At 37.8% G+C, this 22,213-nt stretch overlaps 2 protein-coding genes across 8 annotated transcripts in view; both read right to left on the reverse strand.

Annotated features, from left to right (window-relative positions):
* FNIP1 (folliculin interacting protein 1) overlaps positions 1–10,154 on the reverse strand; it is a 170,099-nt gene extending 159,945 nt beyond the window's left edge. For 3 of the 5 annotated variants that reach the window (XM_077138342.1, XM_077138344.1, XM_077138343.1), the window contains exon 1: positions 9,941–10,153. In XM_077138342.1, coding sequence (XP_076994457.1) covers positions 9,941–10,032 — 92 coding nt within the window. In that variant the 5' untranslated portion in view covers positions 10,033–10,153. Of the gene's footprint in view, positions 1–9,940 lie in introns of all 5 variants that reach the window. The other 2 variants (XM_077138345.1, XM_077138346.1) reach the window with 2 other exon arrangements.
* A 9,870-nt stretch (positions 10,155–20,024) lies between these two features.
* LOC143664910 (meiosis-specific kinetochore protein-like) overlaps positions 20,025–22,213 on the reverse strand; it is a 150,817-nt gene continuing 148,628 nt past the window's right edge. For 2 of the 3 annotated variants that reach the window (XR_013166669.1, XR_013166668.1), the window contains one exon: positions 20,078–20,180. Coding sequence is in view for 1 of the 3 variants with exons in the window: in XM_077138355.1 (XP_076994470.1) it covers positions 20,149–20,180 (32 nt within the window). In the remaining 2 variants the exon portion in view is untranslated. Of the gene's footprint in view, positions 20,181–22,213 lie in introns of all 3 variants that reach the window. The other variant, XM_077138355.1, reaches the window with a different exon arrangement.

The raw sequence follows: 22,213 nt of genomic DNA on the forward strand, positions 1-22,213 counted from the left end.
TAACTCCAAGAAAAAAAAATACATAAGATATTTGAACATTTACATTATAATAATATAAGTAATCTTGAACATTTAAATTAACCAAAAACTGTAATATTGGAAAAACAAAAAGGGGAAGCCTATGAGGTGAATATGAGTTAAAGACATCAATCTTTAACTACCAATACAGGAAATTAAAAGATGAGTATATCAAGAAAAAAAAACAGTACATTCATATTATTTAGAGACATAAAGATAAATACCCAAAGAAACAGCAAAAGAAATGAAAAAACAATTGGCTCTGGACTGAGTTTGAGGTACAATACGATTGCTATTATAATACTATAAATAAATGACTGCTACAAGGCTGTTGGGGCAGGTGAGGTATGGGGGGAAAAAACTCAACACATAAAATTTGGATAAGCCTGTCCAGCTAGTCAGCAGGAGTTTCAAGGGTCCAAGAGCCATTCATGGTACTGCTGGTACACTAACATAGGGTTTTACTGTTTAAACTATTTTCAAGTATCCCTTTGATAAAAATGTAAAATATTTAAATTATTCACAAATGATTTCCATTATATTTATCATTCTTATAAATATATAGTGTACCTATATATGTACATTTCATATTCTAAAGAAGAAAAATACAAATCATCTATACATATGTGAGTCCATTTTAATCAACTTTCCATTAACTTCACAATCTATACTTTCTTGATATAAACAGAAATCTTTAAAAATTATGTAATAGACCACAGCAGGGTGGCAAAGCAGGCCAAAAAGCCACTAGGAGCCTACTGGCTGCCAACTCTAAATGAGATAAGAACACAAAATGAGATGGCTCATTACCCCACAAGCTCCACTCTATCACTCTAACTACTAGGATTAGACTAGGGAGGTCTGAAAGCTCGACAGAAACCAATCACCTCCAGAGTGTCAAGGGATACTCTATATGGGCAGTATGGGTACAAGGAAGCAGGTCCCTAGGGCTCTGCTGTGTCCCAAAGAGCTAGGTTCAAATGTTGGTCATGTTTCCCATAAGGTCCACTTTAGTAAGCTGAAAAGGTTGCTAGGACTCGGAATGCTCAAATGGAAAAGTCATCCCACAGTACTTCAAAATCTCTTGTGTTCCTGAAATAAGCTCATCCCACAGTACTTCAAAATCTCTGTGTTTCTGAAATCTAACCTATTTTGGAATATTGGACCATCCTTGTAATCTTTAAAAAAAGAAATCAAAACAGCAATGAAATTTTTCTTTAGCTAGACAAAAAGTGATGTCAGAGAAAACTCCGCCTAAAGAACACCTAGAGCAACATATAAGATTCCACAAGGATTCCAGGCACTAGAGTAACTTTCCAGAAACCTACAACCTCCAGATGGGTCCCTGGTCCAGATAAGTCCTGAAACCTAGCCCAGCCTTTCCAGGGTATCAGAGAGTTCCATCTCCCTACCCCATATTAGTGACAGACCCTTCCAATATCAAAAATTTAGAACTGCGATAGTCCAAACAACCCTAAAGAGAGGTATGGAAAGATCAAGGTGATGGTAGAATAATACATAGAAGATAGGGCTTAACAAATGAATATGACTGCTGAATCATTAAACTGATATCTCTTTTAGTCTCCAGTATTTTAGAGAAGCTAGAAGTAAAAACCTGAAATTGTGGAATTGTAGCCCATGTCAAAGTCTGAAATATATGTCTATAACTAATTGGGGTGCTGTGCTTTGAAATTTATAGCTTTTTTGCATATATGTTATTTTTCACAAAAAAAAAAGAAAAAAAGTCTATTGTGACGATAAAAAAGAATTTAAGCCCTCTAGCCTCCCATATTCTGGAGCAGCTAGAAGGAAAAATATGAGAAGATCGTATTGTAGCCCATGACAAACTCTGGGACTTATTGAAGAGTGCTTTGAAAACTATTGCTTTTTTTTTTCTTTTCTTTTGTATATATGTTATACTAGACAATAAAAAAAGTTAAAAAAAGAAAAATCCACTTAAACTAGAAAAAAAACTTTAAAAAAATGAAGGTTTCATAATCTACTTTAAGCAAATAACTCAAAATAGCAACAACTTTGTTAAATGAATTAGGACTTTTCAACTCAGTGACTATTTTTTACCGATTTGTTCATTCAACAAATATTTATGACTATAACAAATATTTATGAATATTTATGAATACCTTCTTTGAACCAGGCACCAGAAATACAGCAATAAACTAGACCAACAAAGGCTGCACTCTTATGGAACTTACAAGCAGTGAAGGAGACAGACATAAACAAGCAACCACAACAACACAGTAAAATAACTGCCATGATGGGGAAATACAGGAAAAATAGGGGTTCCATGGGGGTTTAATTTAAAGATTGGTGGAGTGTGCAAACACATGAATATGGAAGGGAACCAGAGCATTCCCAGGAAACACAAATAGTCCAATTCAGAGCCCACATCCAAAATAATAACTAGAAAGAAGAAACTGGGGAGTAAGGAGGAGTGGAAAAGAATTCTACCATCTGAGCGCCTACCATGCCATTTCATCCTCAAAACAACTCTTAAGAAGACAGGTGCAGTGAACACTGGGACTCTCTCTCCAGTATCCACTCCCTCCTCCAATCAACCTTTGGATGAGCTCAGGTTAAAAACCAAGCAGCCAGATTTCAAAACCAAGAGACATAAGAACAGACACAGATACCCCATATTTAATGACTACATGACACTGCTTCCCAAGGTTATATATACAGAAACTACTTAGGCACAGGGCTAATGTCATGTTCATCACACTACGCTCCACCTCTAGAGGAGGCTATAGGCCAAGTTGAAGAGTCAGGAATTAACAAAGGTTCTGGAATAAAAATTTTTGAGTGCAAATTCTTAATGTCAGCACTCACAAGCTGTGTGACCTAAGTCAAAATACTTAACTTCTTTGTGCCTCAATTCCTTCATCTATAAGCAGGGGATAATTGGCCTACTTTATAAAGCTATTGTGATAATGAAACGATATAATAGATGCAAAGCCCTTAAAACAGTGCAGGACACAGAGCAATGCCTCAATTAACAAAAGGGAGCTAATGAAAGTTTCTGAGTGATTTGTTCAGAATCACAGTATAGGGAGATCAATTAAGCAGAATGGTGTGGAAAAACATACCAGAAGTGAGAAAGTTATGGCAAACTTTTAAGAAAGGCATTAGGAGTCAGAATGAAATGATGGTGGTGGAAATAGAAAAGAACTAAGATATTGCAGAATATCAATCAATAGGCTTAATAAAATTTGACCAAATATGGCAATCAGAGAGAAGAAGGAATGAAAAAAGATTCTCCAATTTTCAATTTAGTAAACTAATAGAATGGTGGGGCCAAGAACAGAAATAAAATTGGGAGAAACTGACTTAACTCTTTTCAAAAAAGAAGAATTCACTATGTCCTACATGGGAGATTTTTTAAACAAGTCTTTCTTAAAAGATGACAAACTCAGCAAAGACATTTAAAACAGCGATTATTACATTAATAAGAAATGAAGTCCAAATCACTCAAACTGAAATTTGAAGCTGTATTTTTCACAAACCTATTTCCTTTCATTAAAAATAGTTCTAAAAAACACAAATCTAATTCCACTACTTAAGAATGAAAAAGCAAATAAAATCAACAATAAAAATTATAATGGAGCCTAAGTTTAGCAAGTGATACCCAACACCACACTCACGTAAAAAAAAAAATTATAATGATATTTCTTATTGTAAAATCAGACTTTCAGGACCAACTATTGTTTCCACAGAACATTACCAGTAATTACTTATAGTTGTCATCTTCCTATTTCAATAAGAAAGTTAAGATCCCACAGGATTCTCTGTAAAGAATATTATAATTGACTTTTTACTACTTCCAATGTCAAATTAAAAAGTACATTTTTGAACTGTAGTAATAATAAAAGTCCTTGTGAATGCAGCAAATCTTTTAAAATCACATTCAAGTAACAAAGCTTCTAAAACATATGCTTACAACTACTGACAATGTAAACAACCAAACTTTCAACAACTTCAGAAGTTCTAAATGTGTCATTAAATCAGCATACTGGAAGTGAAAAATATGGCACTGCAGATATTTCCCCTATAAAAATAATACATAGAAAACTTCACAGTGAGACCTTTTCCTCACATCTCATTTATTTCACATCTATCTCATCTCCCTCCCCACCCCCCAAATACATCTCCTGGAAAAAAAAGATGACTCAACTTTAAAATTCCAATGAACACTTTTCTGTTTCTCACCCTAAAAGACTTGTCAGCAGTCAGCATATTACACTGTCGCCACACTTTTTAAACATTTGCCTTCCGGGGCTTTCCTATCCCCACATACACCAGGTTTCCCTTCTATCTCTCCAGCAATTCCTTCTCTGTAGGCTTTCCTCTGCCAAATCTGTACATTTTACATTTCCTCATGGCAAGGCTCTGGTCCTTTCCACTTCTCTGACTATATCATTTTACCTGATGAGCTCATCCATTCCATAAGTTAATAAATGACCACAAATCAAGTTTATAGCTCTAGTCTCAACCTCTCCTGTTTACTCCAGATTTACTTTATTTAACTATCAACCGGACATCTCTAAGTAGATGTCTCACCAGCAATTAAAACTAGCCCAAATGTACAAAACAGATTTTTTTGCTGTCTGCCCCTAGAACTGTTATTTCGTTTACTCATTCTACAAATATCAACTAAGCATACATTCTGTGCCAGGCATTGTGCCGTGCAAAAGCACAATGTAAACATGAGAGAGACCAGATGATAAATAAGTAAAATTACAAAATTTTAAAGAGTGCTATGAAGGGCATTAACAGAAAACAGGGGAGACGGCTGCTACTTTTGACAGTGTTCAAGAGAAAAGTTATTTTTTTCTTCCTCAGAAAATGGCATTCACCTTAGGTGCTCAAACCAGAAACCTAGGCATCCACTATCCACAATCAACACAACAGATGGATCTATGAGTTCTAACTCCAAAATACACCTTTAAGCTGAAGACAACTCTTATGCAAGCAAAGAGAGGCATGGAAAAACTGATGACAAATATGACAGATGTCACAGCGACATGCAGTATGCTATAGGAGCAAGTAAGAGTGGGCCCTTTAACCCAGTCTGGAGAAATCAGAAAAGGCTCCCTGGAGGAAGGGATAATTAGGTTGTGCCCAGATCATCACTAAAAGTTAGCAGAACAAAAACGGTAAAGGGACTATGCCAAGAAAAGTGAACAGTATAGCATGTTACACCTCAGACCCTAAAACAAGTCCAAGATGATGAAATATTAGAAGGGGGAATATAGATTAAGACAAGGCCAGAAGAAAGCAGGAAGGAATCAAAGACTAATGACATCATATCAAAAAAGCACAGAAGTCAATTTGAAAATGATCCCACTGGCCAAAAGTGGGACAATTTGACTGCAATGGATTAAAATACATTAAAACCCAAGAATTCATAACGATTCTTAAAAAATGATAATTAAAATGCAAAACTCTTATTGAACACAACAGAAGTTGTCAGGGCACCCATTCAATACTCTGAAAATTAACAAAGGGAAGCAATCAAGCTTTTATGCTGTCTTTCCTGTAATAAAAGGTAACCAAACAGATAATAAGGGAAAGTTTTTCCAGTAAACAAATGCAGAAAGAGTTAGAGAATTAGGGTAGCACTATTTTGCAACCCTAAAAAAACTAATGGAATGAGGCAACAATCAATCAATAAAGCTAAAACTTTTGGGGAAAGGGGACTTTTATAATAGATACCATCTGAAATCATTACTGTATCTCAATATCACTAAAAGTGGGAGCAGACATTATGCAACGCTGATAGATGAGAAATACAAAGCAATATCTATGGAATATTTTTATCTAAAGGAAAAAAACTGAACCTGAATCTAAAACATATCTAAATTTAACTACCAGGTTTCAAGTAATACAGGAATAACGATAAAGCTGTGATTCTCAAACTTGAGCATCAGAATCACCTAGGAAGCTTGCTAAAACAAGCTGCTGGGAACCAGCGAGATAAAGGAAACTTATAAGGAAGCAAATAACCAAATAAAGAAATGTGAAAAATTTTAAAGGAAAAACGACACAGTTTTGACAACAAATCATTTTTTTTTAAAGAGAAGGAGAATGTTATAGAAAACATAATTGCACATGCCATATGCAAACTCTTAGATTTTTTATTTAAACCAACCTACTGTAAAAAAACAATATGTCCCATACTGACAAGTGAGAATATAAATATGGACTAAATATGGACTAAGAATACAGGTAATATTAGGGAATTTCTGTTAATTCTGTTTAACAGAATAAAGTTTATGTTAGAGAGTGAGCATACTAGCACACCATGCAGATCCACTGGAAGGAATTTGGGCCCCAAAACCGAATGATTTTGCTAAAAGAGTGACATCATCATATTAACAATAATTTCTGGTTCCTGAAAACCTTGTGCTAAGCCCTTTACATGACTTATCACTTTGAATCCTTAAAATAACCTTGTAATAGAGATATTAAATTCTATACCATTTTCCTGCTGATCAGGATCAGAATTTGCATTTTGTTTAAAGGATGAAATGTTGGGTAGTTTGGGAAGAAGGTAAGAGTAAAGATAAATACAACAATTAAAAGTTGTTACAACAGGTTACAAATGCTACAGATAATGAGAGTAACCATTCACTGTATTAGGAATAAAACATAAATATAGAAAGTTTTTTGAACCAAACATGAATTATATCCTACAGACATTTAACTGTGAAACAACGTTCTTCAACACATTAGAGTTTTATTTTTTAAAGCAATCATTCATATACATACTTATAGGCTAATGTTTAATTCTTACTTCCTCTGTAAAGTGACCTGAGAGAGGTAACAAAGCTACGTCTTCTCCTAGAAAGCACCCCCTTTCCCAAATTCTTTAGATGAATACAAATCACTGTTTTAAGTCTTAAATGACTGAAAGAATATCCTCCCTGTGACAGCCTTCAAACTCATCTCTGGCTCAAGCTTAGATAAGACAGACACAAATCTCTAGGGTAAAGGGGTTTTCTTATGAGTGAAGACCGGAGGATAGAGGGTTTGTACTTGACAAATCTTTTCCAAGAGCAACCATGAAAGGGCTTTATTGAGAAATTGCTAAAGACTCTTTCTCAAAAGACTTCTACTTCAGAGTTCTATTGTGGCTTATCACCACTGGCTCTTTTAAATCAGTTACTCTAGGACTTACCTTCTTAAAGGTTGAGCTACAGTTAGTTGTCAATGAATAAGTCTGCCCAAGTCTGATTTAACTTAAGCTAACTAAAACAAAATAAATCCAAAAAAGGATTCTAGAAGGGAAACCACAGTATACGGGAACGAACACCAAATTTTAGTCTACTCAAACACCTGGGTAACAGGAAAAGATGCTGAACATCATTAGTCATTAATGAAATGCAAATTAAAAATGATATACCACTATAGGACCACTAGAATGGCTATAATCAAAGAGGCTCATGATACCAAATATTGAAGAGGATGTAAAGCAACTGTAACCTTCATATATTGCTGTGCGAATGCAAAATGGTACACTACTTTGGAAGAGTTTGGCAATTGCTTAATAAATTAAACATACACTCAACTATAACACCTGGCAGCAACTGCACTTCTAGGTATCAGCCCAAGAAAAATGAAAGCATATGTCTGTGCATAAAGACTTAAATACAAATATTCACAGCAGCATTATTCATAATAGCCCAAATCTGGAAACAACCCAAATGTCCATCAACTAACAAAAGGATAAACAAAATGTAATATATTCATACAATGAAATACTACTCAGCAATGAAATGAAAAAAATAATACTGCTACAACACAGATGAATTTCAAAATTATGCTAAATAAAAATAAACCGGTCAAGAAAGACTATATACAATACGAATACATTTATAAAAATGTCAAAACTATAATGACAGAAAGCAGATCAGTGATCGTCCCAGGTGAGGGGAATTGGGGACTGACTGTAAAGGGCATGAGGGTACTTTTTGGGTGACAGAAAGTGTTCTAAAACTTGACTGGGGCGGTGGTACACAACCATAAACATATACCAAGACTCATGGAACTTGGTATATGTTAAAATGGGTCAATCGTGTATGCAATATACTTCAATGACGCTGTTGGGGGAAAAAAGACATGAATTGATTACACTTGCAATTTACCAGTTGAATTAAACAGTCTTCATTTTCTCATTAATACAGTTGCATGTATTTTATTTCTGTAGCAATCAGTTTTATATTTATTACAATTACTGGGCTTACACTTAATTCTTACTTCCACTGGAGAATGAACCATATCTATACTACTATTTGCCCTATCTGACAGGGCTATGAAATATCAAATAAGATAACTGATGAGAAAGTGCTTTGGCAACTGTAAGGTAATACTACACAACCACACAGCAGACTATACATTTTAAAAAAGAGACATGAAAAAAAATTTTTTCACATGAGTAACTTCAGAATCTTGGGAATTTGGGTACAAAAGGTCAATCTTTGCCCCCCCCCCCCCAAAAAAATCAACTGTCTATTCAAATGTCAGACTTTTTTAATATCTCTCCACAGCCTACTTCCTATTGTTTCTTCAGTTACTGGATGCCTCAATGTAATTATTATCCAGACTGCACTTTCACTTTTCAAAGGAAAGCAATAAAAAATAGCTTAAAGAAGGTTTATTAGATGAGCATATCTAGACATTTATTTCCCAGTGAAAAAAAAAACAATACCTAGAAAACTGTTTATTTTTACTAAGCATTTTCCCACGATGCTCAACTTCCTCAAAAGTCAGTTAAATGTCTTTCCAAGTATTACTTCAATTCCACACGGATTTGCTGAATGTTTACTAACGTAACCTGCAGAATATCAAGCTTTAAACCACTGTGATATATCATTTCATGCTTTTAAATGCTGCGAAATTAGACTGTCATGTTTTCCTATTTCAACCAGGCTCTCTGCTATCCTACTAGGTCTGAGTGATGACATTTAGCCTAGTTATATTACAAGTTTCCAAAGGGCAACGTATGAAGGCTGTTTGGAAAACAAAACCTCTTCTTCAAACGGAATTTTGTGACTAAATTTTATCTTGAATCCAGATTTACGTCTTACAATTCTAAAAGTTATTCTGCCAGCAACAGGTATTGCAACCAAAAAAACATCAAATCCTGTAAAACCACAAAATATTTTGCTACCCTTTTCAATTTTAAGATACTCCTTCCTAATAAGAATTTTAAGGAGGGGAGATTCTATGGCCAATTCTTTCGGCCATACTTCACCTGACTCAGCCATGCTTTAGTCTGATCTGTAGCAACCCTGTACTCTTGGGTTTCATGCTTCTCCTTCGATAACAGTGAGGTCGCTCGGCCCAGTAACAACACACCTCCAGTTTTAGTGTCCAAGAAACCTCAAAGAACGGCACCTTGTCTACTCTCTACTCCAGCCTTCTCCACACTCTTAGATTGGGCAAACCATGCTGCTCCCTCCACAGAACCACCCATGCTGGACGCCAGCACGCGAAGGGCGACTGATCGTGGGGAGGAGGGGAAACTTGTCGGTCCGGAGGACGGGGCTGAGGTCCAGTCCAATCTGTGCCCAACTCTTCGCCGCCCTTAACGCGCGCAGACTCCACCGCGCCAGGCCGCGGGGCTTCTTCCGGAGGAGCAGAGCAGCGCGTGGCTGCCCGACGCGATGTAAACAAACCAGCCCGGAGAAAGGGAAAGGAGCAAAGGCTGTGGGGGTGAAGGGTGCCTCGCTCCAACCCTCGAGCGCCAAGTCCGCAGCTGCTCGGCCGCTCTCGAACGCTGGCCAGGTTCCGACGCAGCCCCGCCGCTCGGGCCTAGGCGCGGAAGGCCCCGGCGCCCCAGGAGAGTGAGTCCACAAGGCCACGGGTTCCGCGCCCCCCAACCCGCGGGCCCACAGCGCCCTACCTGAATGCGCAATCCGGGTCCCGAGCGTCTCGGCCGGGCGCGCCCAGCCCGCTCCTCTTGCTGAACAGCTTCTGGAACAGCGTAGGGGCCATGCTGGCCACCGCCAGGCCAGGGTCGCTCCACAGGGCGTTTGCTAGGGCCCGGCTCCTAGAGCCACCCCACCACCCCCATCCGCGCCTCAGTCATATGACAGAAATTAGTCACTTCAAACGGCCACGGCGCGCGGGGCGGGGCCCGAGGCAAGGCCCGCGCTCATTGGCTGGCGGTGAGCCACCTCACGTGGCGGCGCGCGGAGCAGGGGCAAGGCGGAGGCGGGGAGCGGAGCTAGTACCCATAGGCTGGCGGGTGCGTCACATCACGTGGCAGCGCACGGGGTGGGACGTGCACGGAGGAGAAGGAAGGTGGGTAGAGGGTGGTTAGAGGAGCCGTGGGGGGACGCACGAAGGACCCGGATTTCCCGTGTGAGACTGTTGACGATGAAGTTACCGCAGGGTGGGCGGGGACACCTCCTGGGACCTTGGGGTAAAAGCCCTTGGCATCCCGTACCGTCTACAAAAAGAAGTGCTTGTGGCACCACCCACAATCGACTCTCCCCTACCGACCCCTTCCGGGGTTCTGCGGCTTCGCACCTCCATCAGGCCCTTTACTGAGTCCTGCAGCCCCTGGAGCAGAGAAGGTGCCTCGCAGCTAGGGCTGGGCTTTGAACCCGGGTCGTAGGCCCGCCCGTAGATGGCCCCGCGTGAGGTTTGGGTTTGGAGCCAGACAGCGCTGATGCTGACGGCGGACCCTCCGGGGACCCCCCACCACACCCATGATTCCTAGCAGAGATGGCCTTGGCTAGGGACTGAGGACAGAGGCAATCGGAATTTCCGGCTAGCACTTGGAATCCTGAACCCGGGAATTAATCCCTTGGAAGAGCTGGCGGTGGGAGGCTCGGGAGTTAGGCTCGGTTTCCTTGGTAACCAACAAAATCAGAAGTGACACCAACGACTGTCAGGAAGCTTACAGAAGACACAGATGTACAGACACCCTTAACGTTAATGATTTGGAATTTTAATTAAGACCCAATATCTTAAGGTCTAGAGACAGAGGAAGAGAGGAACGCGTGGAATTTGTAACCAAGGGGGCTTGAAAGAGAAAAATCGCTCTATATAGGACCAAAAAACGGTTGCTCACAAATTCACAAATAACCTTACGTTCTTATTAAACCCAGGAAGCCAAAATAAAGGGTTCAGATCAAATTAATCTTAGATAAGTGGGTACCTTGCCCATTCGCCCATCCACCTACAAGATTGAGGAATTTTGTTCCGTGGGATACAATTGTCTGAGAAATGTGGATGTTGTTAGGAAATGATTGGTATATGGTTTGAAGGCTGGATAAAAATACTTTCAGGATTTTATTGAACTAGGCATACAAGTCTAATTTTCTTTAAGCAGCTACCAATTCCCCACTAATTTACAACTAGAGTTTAAGCTTCAAAGAAGTCGCCATGACATATAGAAAAAATAAAAGAAAGTAATAGAATTTATATCTTTGAGAATTTGCCAGTAGTCAGCATGTTGAATTTCAATGTTGCAAGAATTTTTTAAAGCACTATAGATTTTTAAGAAATCAGTGTTCATTCCACAAACGTTTACCTGCCCATTCTAGACATTGGGGCGCCAAAGTAAACAAAAACAGCATTCTTTCAAGGAGAGACAGTAAATAAGTAAACAGGGTAATTACAAATAGTGACAACTTTTGTGAAATTAATAAGGAAGTGGAGATGGTCTCTGTAAGGAGGTGATATTTGAAGTGCTTAGGTTAAAACTCATTCAAAGGTCCTCTGTGTATTGCCCAAGCTCCAGAAGTTACTGGGCAATACATGGCTCAAAAATAGCAGGATTCTATTACCTATAAACTTCAGCTAATCCTCTAGACTCTAGTGCCAAACACTGAAAGACTTCTAATAGGGCAAAGCAAACTATGAATACATCTCACAAAATGCTTATCCATGGAATGAGATTATTTTATAGACAAAAACTGGAAGTCGATATAATTTTAAAAAGTGAAAAACTGAATATCCTATGTGTCATTTAATGAATCATTTAGGAATTACTTTGATTTTACACTACAAAGTCAAAATTATTTTGATTTTACACTACATTAAATGCATATAAGTGGTAACAGGCTCAAGCCTGTATATATAGGACCAAAAACACTGAGGACTCATGGCTGGCACAGAGTAGTCCTAGGCCCCCTCAGAAGAAAATTTCCAAATACAATAATCTTGGGTGCTTTCATCTTGGGAAGAAATTACTTCATGGATAATTATAGATACTAATTGTAAGGGAAATAATATTACTGCTTGCATAAGAGACACTTTTAGTACTCACTAATCATAAAATAACTTTATTTCTGTAGTTTCAGTTTTATACTTGAAGGTGTGGATCAAAACTAAATTTACTTGCTATCACATTTCCCCAGCATAATACTCACATCACAGAATCATAGAGCTCTAAAATGACACAAATTTGTAATAAAAGAGCACTTAAGTATACCTAATATATAAATTTAACTGAAAACACTTTCAAGTTCAGTATTGGTATATATTATTTTTCTTTCACTTAGTCCTACCTCTTTCCACAAAGAAGCTGAGGTGCCTTATATGCAGCCTGTAAACTGAAGGAAGAATTGTGAGAAATAAAGAGTATCTATTAATATTATGTTTTATGCACGTGGAACTGTTCGATTAGAAAGATCAGACAAGAAGCTTACATTTTCATTCAAGAGTAGAAAATTTGGTCTCCTCAAAACCCTAACTCCCTATTGGTATCTGTAAATCTGTTTCTAGGATTACCCTCCTTATAACATAAAAAACAGGGACACTCTTCATAGCCATTTGCAGGTTACCAAGTAAAGGAAGAGGTAGCAATAAAACTGGAATCTTGTTCCCTTCACCACCATGCTAATAAACCTTTGTGCCAAGTTATCCTGACACAACTGAAATTCCATTGATAACATCTCAGAACAAGATATTCAAGATCAGAATGCTCAAGAACTACCTGGGTAGCACTTTAATGAACTCAGGTTACCACAGTTTTAAAAACTCTTTAACTGTTACTGTTAGTTTTGTTGTATCTGTTATGTTGTTGCTATATAACATTTATTTGTATGTAACAAGGTGTGCCAGTTTGAAAGAATTATGTGCTGTAGAAAAGCCATGTTTTAATCCTGATCCATTTTGTGGAGGCAGCCATTTCTTTTTATCTGTATTCAGCACTGTAGGTTGGAAACTTGGTTAGATTATCTCCACAAAGATATGACTCACCCAATTGATGATATTAACCTTTGATTTGAGGGAGATGTGACTCCACCCATTTCAGGTGGGTCTTGATTAGTTTACTGGAATCCTTTAAAAGAGGAAACATGTTGGAGAAAGCTTAAGAACCAAGAAGTCACAGAGCCCATGCTGCTAGCACCTCTAGAGATGATGAAGGAAAATGCCCCCATGGGAGCTTCATGAAACAAGAAGACATCACCATGTTCATCTTGTGCTTTTCCAGTTGAGAGAGAAACCCTGAACATCAATGGCCTTTCTGAACCAAGGTATCTTTCCCTGGATGGCTTAGATTGGACATTTCTATAGCCTTTCTTTAATTTGAACATTTTCACAGCCGTAGAACATGTAAACTTGCAACTTAATAAATTTCTCTTTTTAAAAGTCATTCATTTCTGGTATATTACATTCCGGCAGCTAGCAAACTAGAACACAAGGGAATGGTAGTAATTTGAAGCACCTGAAAACATAAACAGTTATTCATGAAATATTTCTTGAATTCTTCCATGGTCTCAGACATGTTTGTAGACTTTGGTTACAAAGTGCTGAACAAGACACAGTCCCTACTCTCCAGAACTTAGATCTTAGTGAAAGTATACAGCATAAATAAACAAGATGTTTGCAAGTAGTGGTAGACGCTATGAAACAAGATTATAGCAAACAACTGGAAGAGGCCAAACTTAGGGTAGTCAGAGAAGGCCTCTCCAAAGATGTGGGATTTTAGCTTAGGTCTAAAGAATGAAAAGGAAATAGCCATAAGAAGAAATTGGTGAAGAACACTGTGACAGAGAGAAGAAAAAGCCCAAAGACCCTGAGGCAAGAAAGGGTTTGACCTCTTAGAAGAAGAGAAGGGGTTAGAGTATACTTTGAGAGAGGGGGAGATGGTTGAGATGAGGTTGCAACGATACTAGGGAGCAAAGAATGTAGGGCCTTCTAAGCCATAGAAAGGAGTTTTATTAAGCATGATGGGAGCTACTGCAGAAGTTTAAAACAAATAAGGACATGATACAACTTATGATTTTAGAGGATTACTCTGGTTATTCTGTGGACAAGGGATTATTAAAGAGTAAGAATGGAAGCAGAGACGCCCATATGGGAGGCGCATATGTATTTTAGGTGAGATTTATGGTGGTTAACTGAGGTTATTTTGGAGAAATAAAGCTGTCTCATGATTAGTGAGTACTAAAATAAAGTGTCCCTTACGCACTTCTAATAGGATCAAAGAAAAGAAAAATAAAAATGACTCCTAGGATTTTGCCTTGAGCAACCAAGTAGAAGTTATATCCTGATGGAAACACCAGGGAAAATAGGTTTGAAAAGGAAAAGCAAGCATTTAAGTTTGGAAATGTTAAATTTGAATTGCCTATCAGGCATCTATACAGAGATTTCTGAGTAAAATATATGGAAAGAAGCCAAGATTGAAGAGATAAATTTGGAAGGCATCAGCTCATAGAATTTAAAATAATGGAATGTATGAGATTACATATAGATACATAAAAGGGCAAAGGACTAAGACCCAGGGAGGACAACATTTACAAGTCTGGAAAAGAAGGATCCAGCAAAGAAGAATGAGAAGGAGCAGCAGTAAGACAAAAGCAAGAAGTGTCCCAACAAGGAGACAGGAGTCAACTGTGATGAAAGTTTAAGAAGTTTCCATTATATTGGTCAATATGGACATCTGTAATGACCTTGACAAGAGCAGTTTCAATGGAGCAGTGTGGGGAAAAAAAACCTTTAAGTATGCAAAAAGAAAGAGCAGAGAGGAAGTGTTAAAGCAGTGTAGACAACTGTTTCGTTGAAATGGGGAGCAGAGAAATGTGGATGGAGAGAAGACTGGAAAATTGCTTCTCTCTCTCTTCCCCACACCCCACCCCAACATGGGAGATATTAGAGAATTCTGTATGCTACTAGAAGTAATCTGATAAAGAGGGCACCATCAAGAACCTATTATATTCCATGTTTCTGAAAATACAACTGTGAACAAGACAAATATAGTCCTTGTCCTTAAGAAATGAATAAATTTCTTATTTCTAAGTATTTTTTCTATTGTTCTATTGTTCTAAGTGCTATGAAGGCATCAAACTTTTAACTTCAGTATAATTATAAACTATTGGTTTGAAATCCTTCCCTTAAATTACATTAGAAGGGCAGTGAAATGGTGGCTCAGTGGCAGAATTCTCTCCTGCCATGCCAGAGACCTGGGTTTAGTTCCTAGAGCCTGTCCACGCCCCTCCCCAAAACATAAATTACACCGAAAGTATATAAAAGAAGGTCCTTTATATAATGACATACTTCTACAACAGGCATTCTTTCAACAAATATTTATCAAACTCTTAATATGTACACGACAGCAGTGCTAAAACCTAGAAATACAATGTCAAATGAGACCCAGTTTCTGTACTTAAGTTTACAATCTAGGGAAGAAAACAGAATTTGACAGGCAATTATGGTTCACTGTGACACATGCTTCAATGAGGGCAATTATATGATGCCACAGGAATACAAGGAAAGACAGTTAACCTTTTGGGACATTAAGGAGGGCTTCCTGATGGAAGGAGAAAACAGAGATTAAAAACAAAAATAGGAGAAGGTAAAGAAAAGAAGATAAGGGACAGAGAAAGAGTATTTCAGACAGATGAAAACACCACATGCAAGACTGAGAGGCAAGGGCGGGCCATGGTGGCTCAGCAAGCAAGAATGCTTGCCTGCCATGCCAGAGGACCTGGGTTCGATTCCCGGTGCCTGCCCATGTTAAAAAAAAAAAAACTGAGAGGCAAGAGAAAACAAAAATTCGGGGACCTATAAATAATCAGTAAAATTGAGATGGATTAAGAAAAGTATGTAAAGTACATTTAAAAGGTTAGACTTTATCCAGAGGACATTGGAGAGCTATTGAGGGCTTTTAAGCAGAAAAACTGACATGATCAGATGAACATTTTAGAAAGCTTCCTCTGGTTGCAATGTGGAAAGCTGACAGTAGGGTCCAGTATAGAGGTTGAGACACTAGTGAGGAGACTCTTATGACTGATCAGGGAAAGAAATTGTAGTTGTCTGAACTCAGAGAGTGGCCATAGGACTAGAGTGAACAATACTGAGGCCTATTTAGGATTTAAAATCAACAGGATTTTGTGATTGACTATGATAGGTAGGAAAAAAGGAGGAACTATGGATGATGGTCAAATTTCTGGCTCATATAATAAGTAGATATAGATATCAAATACTGAAACAGAAGAGGAGGAGCTTCATCAGGGGGGAAGATAAGTTCAGTTTGGGACATGTTGAGTTTGAGATGCCCATGAGGGCCAGTGTGGTGATAAGTATTTGGCTACTGAGACCTAGAATTCTTGAAAGGTCTTGGTTGAGTCAGTCAGGATGTCCTATGTTGGGTATAACAAAAAACCCAAACTAAACTAGCATAAGCAAAGAAGGAAATTGATTAGTTCCCATAATTGGATGTAAATTAGATGGACAGTTCAGGAACAGCTGGCTCTGGGTACAACGGTAATGGTATCAAAGGTCTAGTTTCTCCATCTCAGCTCTTATTTTTCTGTATAAACTCCATTTCCAGACAAGGCCTCTCTCTGTGACACAAGATGGCTGCCAGGAGCTTCCAGCATATATTCTTTCAGATAAAAATCCAAGAGGTAAAGGAAAAGTTCTGTGTCCCAGCATTCCCAGTGGAAACTGTAAGATTTAATCCAATTGAATCATTTTAGGTCTTGAATGTATCCCTGAACCAATCACTATGCCAGAATTGGGAGGGCTCTGTTAATTAACTTAAGTCATTAAAAGCTGACCCCTGGAACTTAAGGGTGGGATCAATTCCACCTAAATAATACGACTTGGAAATTCATGGTCTAATTAGGATGGAGTTAGAGGGGAATAGATGAAGGGGAAGCCACCACAAACATCTACTACCAGTATCCATCACTATTAGAAACAAAGATTATGGGTCAACTGTATAGAGATGGTATCTAAAGCCAAAGGAATAGAAGAGATCACCCAGGGAGAGTTTGTGTCATAAGAAGAGGCCCTAGGACAGAATCCCAGGAAACATCAACATTTAAAGGCTGGGCAGAGGGAAAGGAGCCTTCAGAAAAGGTGGAAAAGAAAGAACTAGAGATAAATTTAAAGCCTAAAGAGTAATGCATCATAGAGATTATTCCTCACTGAAGGCTTCCAGGAAGAAAATATGGAGTGAGCTGCTGTATAGCTATGGGAACCCAGGCTTGGGCACAGCAGAGACTCCCAGCAAATGACTGCATTATTACTTAAACTGTACAAAGGGTTCAGAAAGCAGAGGAAGAGATCCCACTGTGACTGGTCCCCTGGGGAGGCCAACTGCTCAAGTCAGGGTTGGTGGATGGCAGCTCCACTTGCCTTACTTCATGTTGGAGATGTGGGACCGATTGTGGCTGGTCCCTTGGGGAGACTACCTGCTCGGCAGTTCCTCACACCTAGCTTCACATCAGAGATGTGAAGTAGCGGGAGCTGCTTAAGATTTTTTAAACGTCTCCCCAGCTGCCTGTGGTCTCTTGTGAAACAGAAACCTTTCCAAACACCTGTACGCAAACAAACAAGAGTGGAAACATAACAAAACACCTGCATGCAAACAAGCAAAAGGGGAAAAGGAGAGGTGTAGATGAAGTATCAAAGATGGCTGCGGAGTGTGCCCATGTATTTCCCAGAAGGTAGAGGGGAGGGATAAGAATTGAGGGGTGAGAAAGCAGAAAGCACTCTCTTTAAGAAGCATGCATGTAAACTGATGAATAGTAATTGGGTAGCTGTAAGGACATGGAGTCAAGAGAGAATTTAAGATGGAGGAAAATTACACATTTTTAAATGCTGATTGGAAAACAATAGCAGAGAAGGAAAGACTGAAGATAACTTTTATCTGGAAAATCTTTGCATCACATCCTTCATAAAAACATGTTCTGTATATACAATATGAGATAGAAAGATTATTCATAACTGAACAAACCATGAGAAATGCCAGTTGAAAATTTTTAAATGGAAATGAAATCAACAACTGGCCTCTCATGCATTTTTTAACTGGATTTTCTGGAAACTTACGGCCTGAGGTTATTTTTTTCATGAGGCATAATTTGAAAATTAATTTTAAATGTTTTAAAATGTATAATTTGTTATGTGCTGAAGTAATGGGGTCCAGTTCTGTGGTTAACCTTTTTTAGATCATAGGCCACTTTGTGAATATGATTAAAACTATGATCAAGAAAGAGATAAACTCCTTTTTTTCATGTTCTTCCAAGGAAGGGCACTGAAAGACCCCTGAGGCCTGCCCACAGATAGTAGGCTAAGAGTACAATCTTCTCCTGTGATTTGTCAACAGGAATTCTCTTCGGACGTCTCATGTCTGCAAGCCAGCAATTTTCTGCTTTCCTTCCTTTATACCATAATTGAGGCTATGCCCCTCACCCCAACCCAATTTCAATTCCTTCCTCTTCTACCCATTACTATTCCTTCTGAGTGCTCGAGTCTATAAAACAAAAATACTGAACTCAAATAGTCCCACCTTTATATCCTGGTTCAGTCACTTTCTAAGTTACATCACCCTGGCAAAATATTTACTTCCTTATGAGCTTGTTTCCTCCCACCTACAAGGCCCAATGCAAAATTCAGGTATTATTCTTTCTCACAGGAACCTACCACCTGATTAGAAACTATCAAATAATTCATTTTCATTCTTTACCTTCCTCCTTTGATTATAAACTCCTTGAAGGCAAAGAATAGTTCTTTATTTCATTCTTGGTCCCCAACTATTTATCACGTTTCTACTTTTTAAAGCACCACAAGAGTTGCTGACTTAGATGAGTACAGATTTAGAATTCAGGTCTAAATTTCATTCTAGCCTCTATCATTAACAATCTCTTCTACATTTCCTCACAACTTTACCTTATTTCACCTCCAGATGAAAATATGAAACAGAAATTATAAATAACTTTGTTAGTGGTTTAAGGCCTTGTCAAATCATTTATAAGAATATCTTTATAGCACTCCTATTTAAAAATGAATACTATTTTTAAGTATATACCATCAAATTAATTCAGGAAATTTCACAATGTCCTTTCATATTGAAGCAGCTTTAAAAATCTGACTTGTGTTTACATATTTTTCTATATAATAACATTAGGAAAGCCATCAGAGTGAAATCTTGACAAGAGTTACACAATTGTATAATTTCACTGACAACAGGATTGCTGCTTTTTAGGAAGGGCATTGTCAGGATTCTGCAACAAATTTCATTACCAAAAAAAAACAACTTCCTCAGATTACCAGTGTTAGCTAAAAAAGGTTGTTTTGGGATGAGGTAATGTAAGAAATAATTAATATATGATTGCTTGTATGTATTACACATTCCCTGCCTCAACAATCTTTGAGTATAGAGTTTCTTTCAGGTGGGCCTAGAATTAGGTCTCTCACTCATGTGGTTTCAATTAAGTTCTGTTAAAAATAGCTTGTAATATAAGAATTTTCATTTTTAGTGCTTCAACAACTTTACTACATTTAATCCATACAAAGGATAAATTTTGGGTAAAAAACAACCAAAGGAAGTTATACAGACATAGACCCTGGTGTTGGCTTTTTGTAAATTACAATAACCTATTTTAGTGTTCTAATATCAGCTATTGGTTCTTATTTTACAATACAAACATACACATTTTTAAAAGCATAAAAAAGAATATTTCCTTTATAACTGATTAAAATTAAATGAAAAGAACTTCAATACAATTTCAACACACAGATATATCACAAATAACCAGAGAATTTTTAACTTTTAATTTCATATAATTTCAGGTAGACATTCTGCTTTATGGAGTTATACTTCAAATTCATGTCTTCAAAGTAGTGAAAGTTCAGCCATAGCTGTTATATCCTGTCATTTGTTTTTATAATAATATCTGGAAAAAATATATTACAATAGATTACTTCATACACATCACAAGCCAGTGTTCAACAGTTACTAACAACCAGTTCCTGGAGGAAAGAGCTCTTGATACCCAAACTAATCTGATCCATCAGGCCTTAAAAACAAATCCAGACGCCAAAAAAAGGAAGGCTGAGAACAGTTTTCTTTTGAGATACAAGCAGACCTGCTCAATAATATTCCATTCAAAGGTCAAGCAATGACTGCTAAGTGGCTCTCACAGAGGGCCTCTAATCCCAGCCTCATCCCTGGGGATGAGAAATCAGTCCAGTTGTGATTCTCATCCCTGTCCTCCTCAGCTACTACCCAGGCCCCTCACATCCTCCCATCCACACTTCCTTTGCAGTCTCCTCCTCTTGTTACCATTTCCCACTGCCACTTTTATACTATGCCTCACCTCATCTTCTGGCCTAATCAGCCTATATCAACGGTTCTCAAAACTTCATTGTACATTAGAATTACCTGGGAGCTTTTAAAAATCTCAAAGTCTGGTCCACACTCCACATCAATTAGATCAGAATATCTGAGCAAGGGACCTAAATATCAAACTACCAGGAAAGTCTAAATGTGCAGCTAAATTTGAGAACCACAGACCTATATCTTTGCAACTCAAAGTGTGATCCATGGACCAGAAACTTCAGCATCACCTAGAAGCTTATTGTAAATATAGAATCTTGGGCCCCATTCCAGACCTACTGAATCAAAATCTGAATTTTAATAAACTCTTCCAAGTGATTAACGAAGGACATTAATGTTTAGAAAACAGTGGCCTATATTACTCTATACTCTTGTTTCTGTTTTTACTGACCTCAGACACTGTCATCTTATTCATCAAAGACTTTGGCACCTGGTTCACAGTCATTTTCTACCCCTAAACTTCTAGGTAACTTCACAAGTGTAGAACCATCCCACCCAACTATCTAGTTTCATCTACACTTTACCTTCTCAACCTTCATATATACTTCCAGGGCCATACCCTATATCTTCCTCTGAATGAATGAACCAACCTACTACAGAACTTCATCTTTTCATACTATAGCAACATGATACCAAATAATGGATTGAAAGGTAAAAATGTGAAACTCCATGATGTGAAACTAGTTTGATTTCTTTTTCCCCAACAAACTCCATCTCTTTATCTGTACTAGATCAATATATCTAAGTCAAAGGCTACATATACTTTTCTGATATATTATTTACATATATTATATGAGATAGCATAACCAAATTTATCAACAAATGCAATAACCATTCATTATTTTTAGGCTTTTTGCACTTTGATAAGCCAAATTAGTTTTGAAAAGGAAATATAGTGAGCTAGATTCTAGTTATTAATCTAACCTATAGAAGCAAATAATACTTATTGCATAATGAGTGATTATTATATGTCAGATACTTCACATAGATTATCTCTAATTCTTGCAACAACTCTTTTAGGTAAGAACTACTATTTTGCCAATTTTATAGATAAGGAGAATATTTACCCATATGCTAGAGCTGGGATTTGAACTTAAGGATGTCCTATTCTTATCTACTTTGTATTTCTCAGATACTTTAGTAGATAATTTTCTACCTCACTTGTCATACATCTGTATTGTACTTTGCCTATTATCTAAAAACGCATACTTCTCACTAAAGGCATATATGTATCCTGTTACAGGCTGTTTTACAACTACTAGTTTAAGACAGGAATGTATAGCACATCATTTATATCACCTAGCTCAAAATAAAATAGAAATCTTAAAATATCCCCTTTTTGTCTGATTTTCCAAAAGGTATATTAGTTTATAAGTTTTCCCTGATACCTCTAAGCCAAATTAAAAGGGGCCACCTCTGAGTTCCTAACAAATATCTTATTCCAACTCTAGTTTATTGCCTTACTGGAGGGTTGAAAGATCTATCTCATTACTAGAGATAAGACACTGGAGAGCTATAGCTGTACTTATATCCCTAGCTCATACTGCAGTGCTTAATGTATGCCTGTTGGATAAATTAATGCACCAATAA

Source organism: Tamandua tetradactyla, chromosome 20 (genome assembly GCF_023851605.1).
Source record: "Tamandua tetradactyla isolate mTamTet1 chromosome 20, mTamTet1.pri, whole genome shotgun sequence".
NCBI lineage: Eukaryota > Metazoa > Chordata > Mammalia > Pilosa > Myrmecophagidae > Tamandua > Tamandua tetradactyla.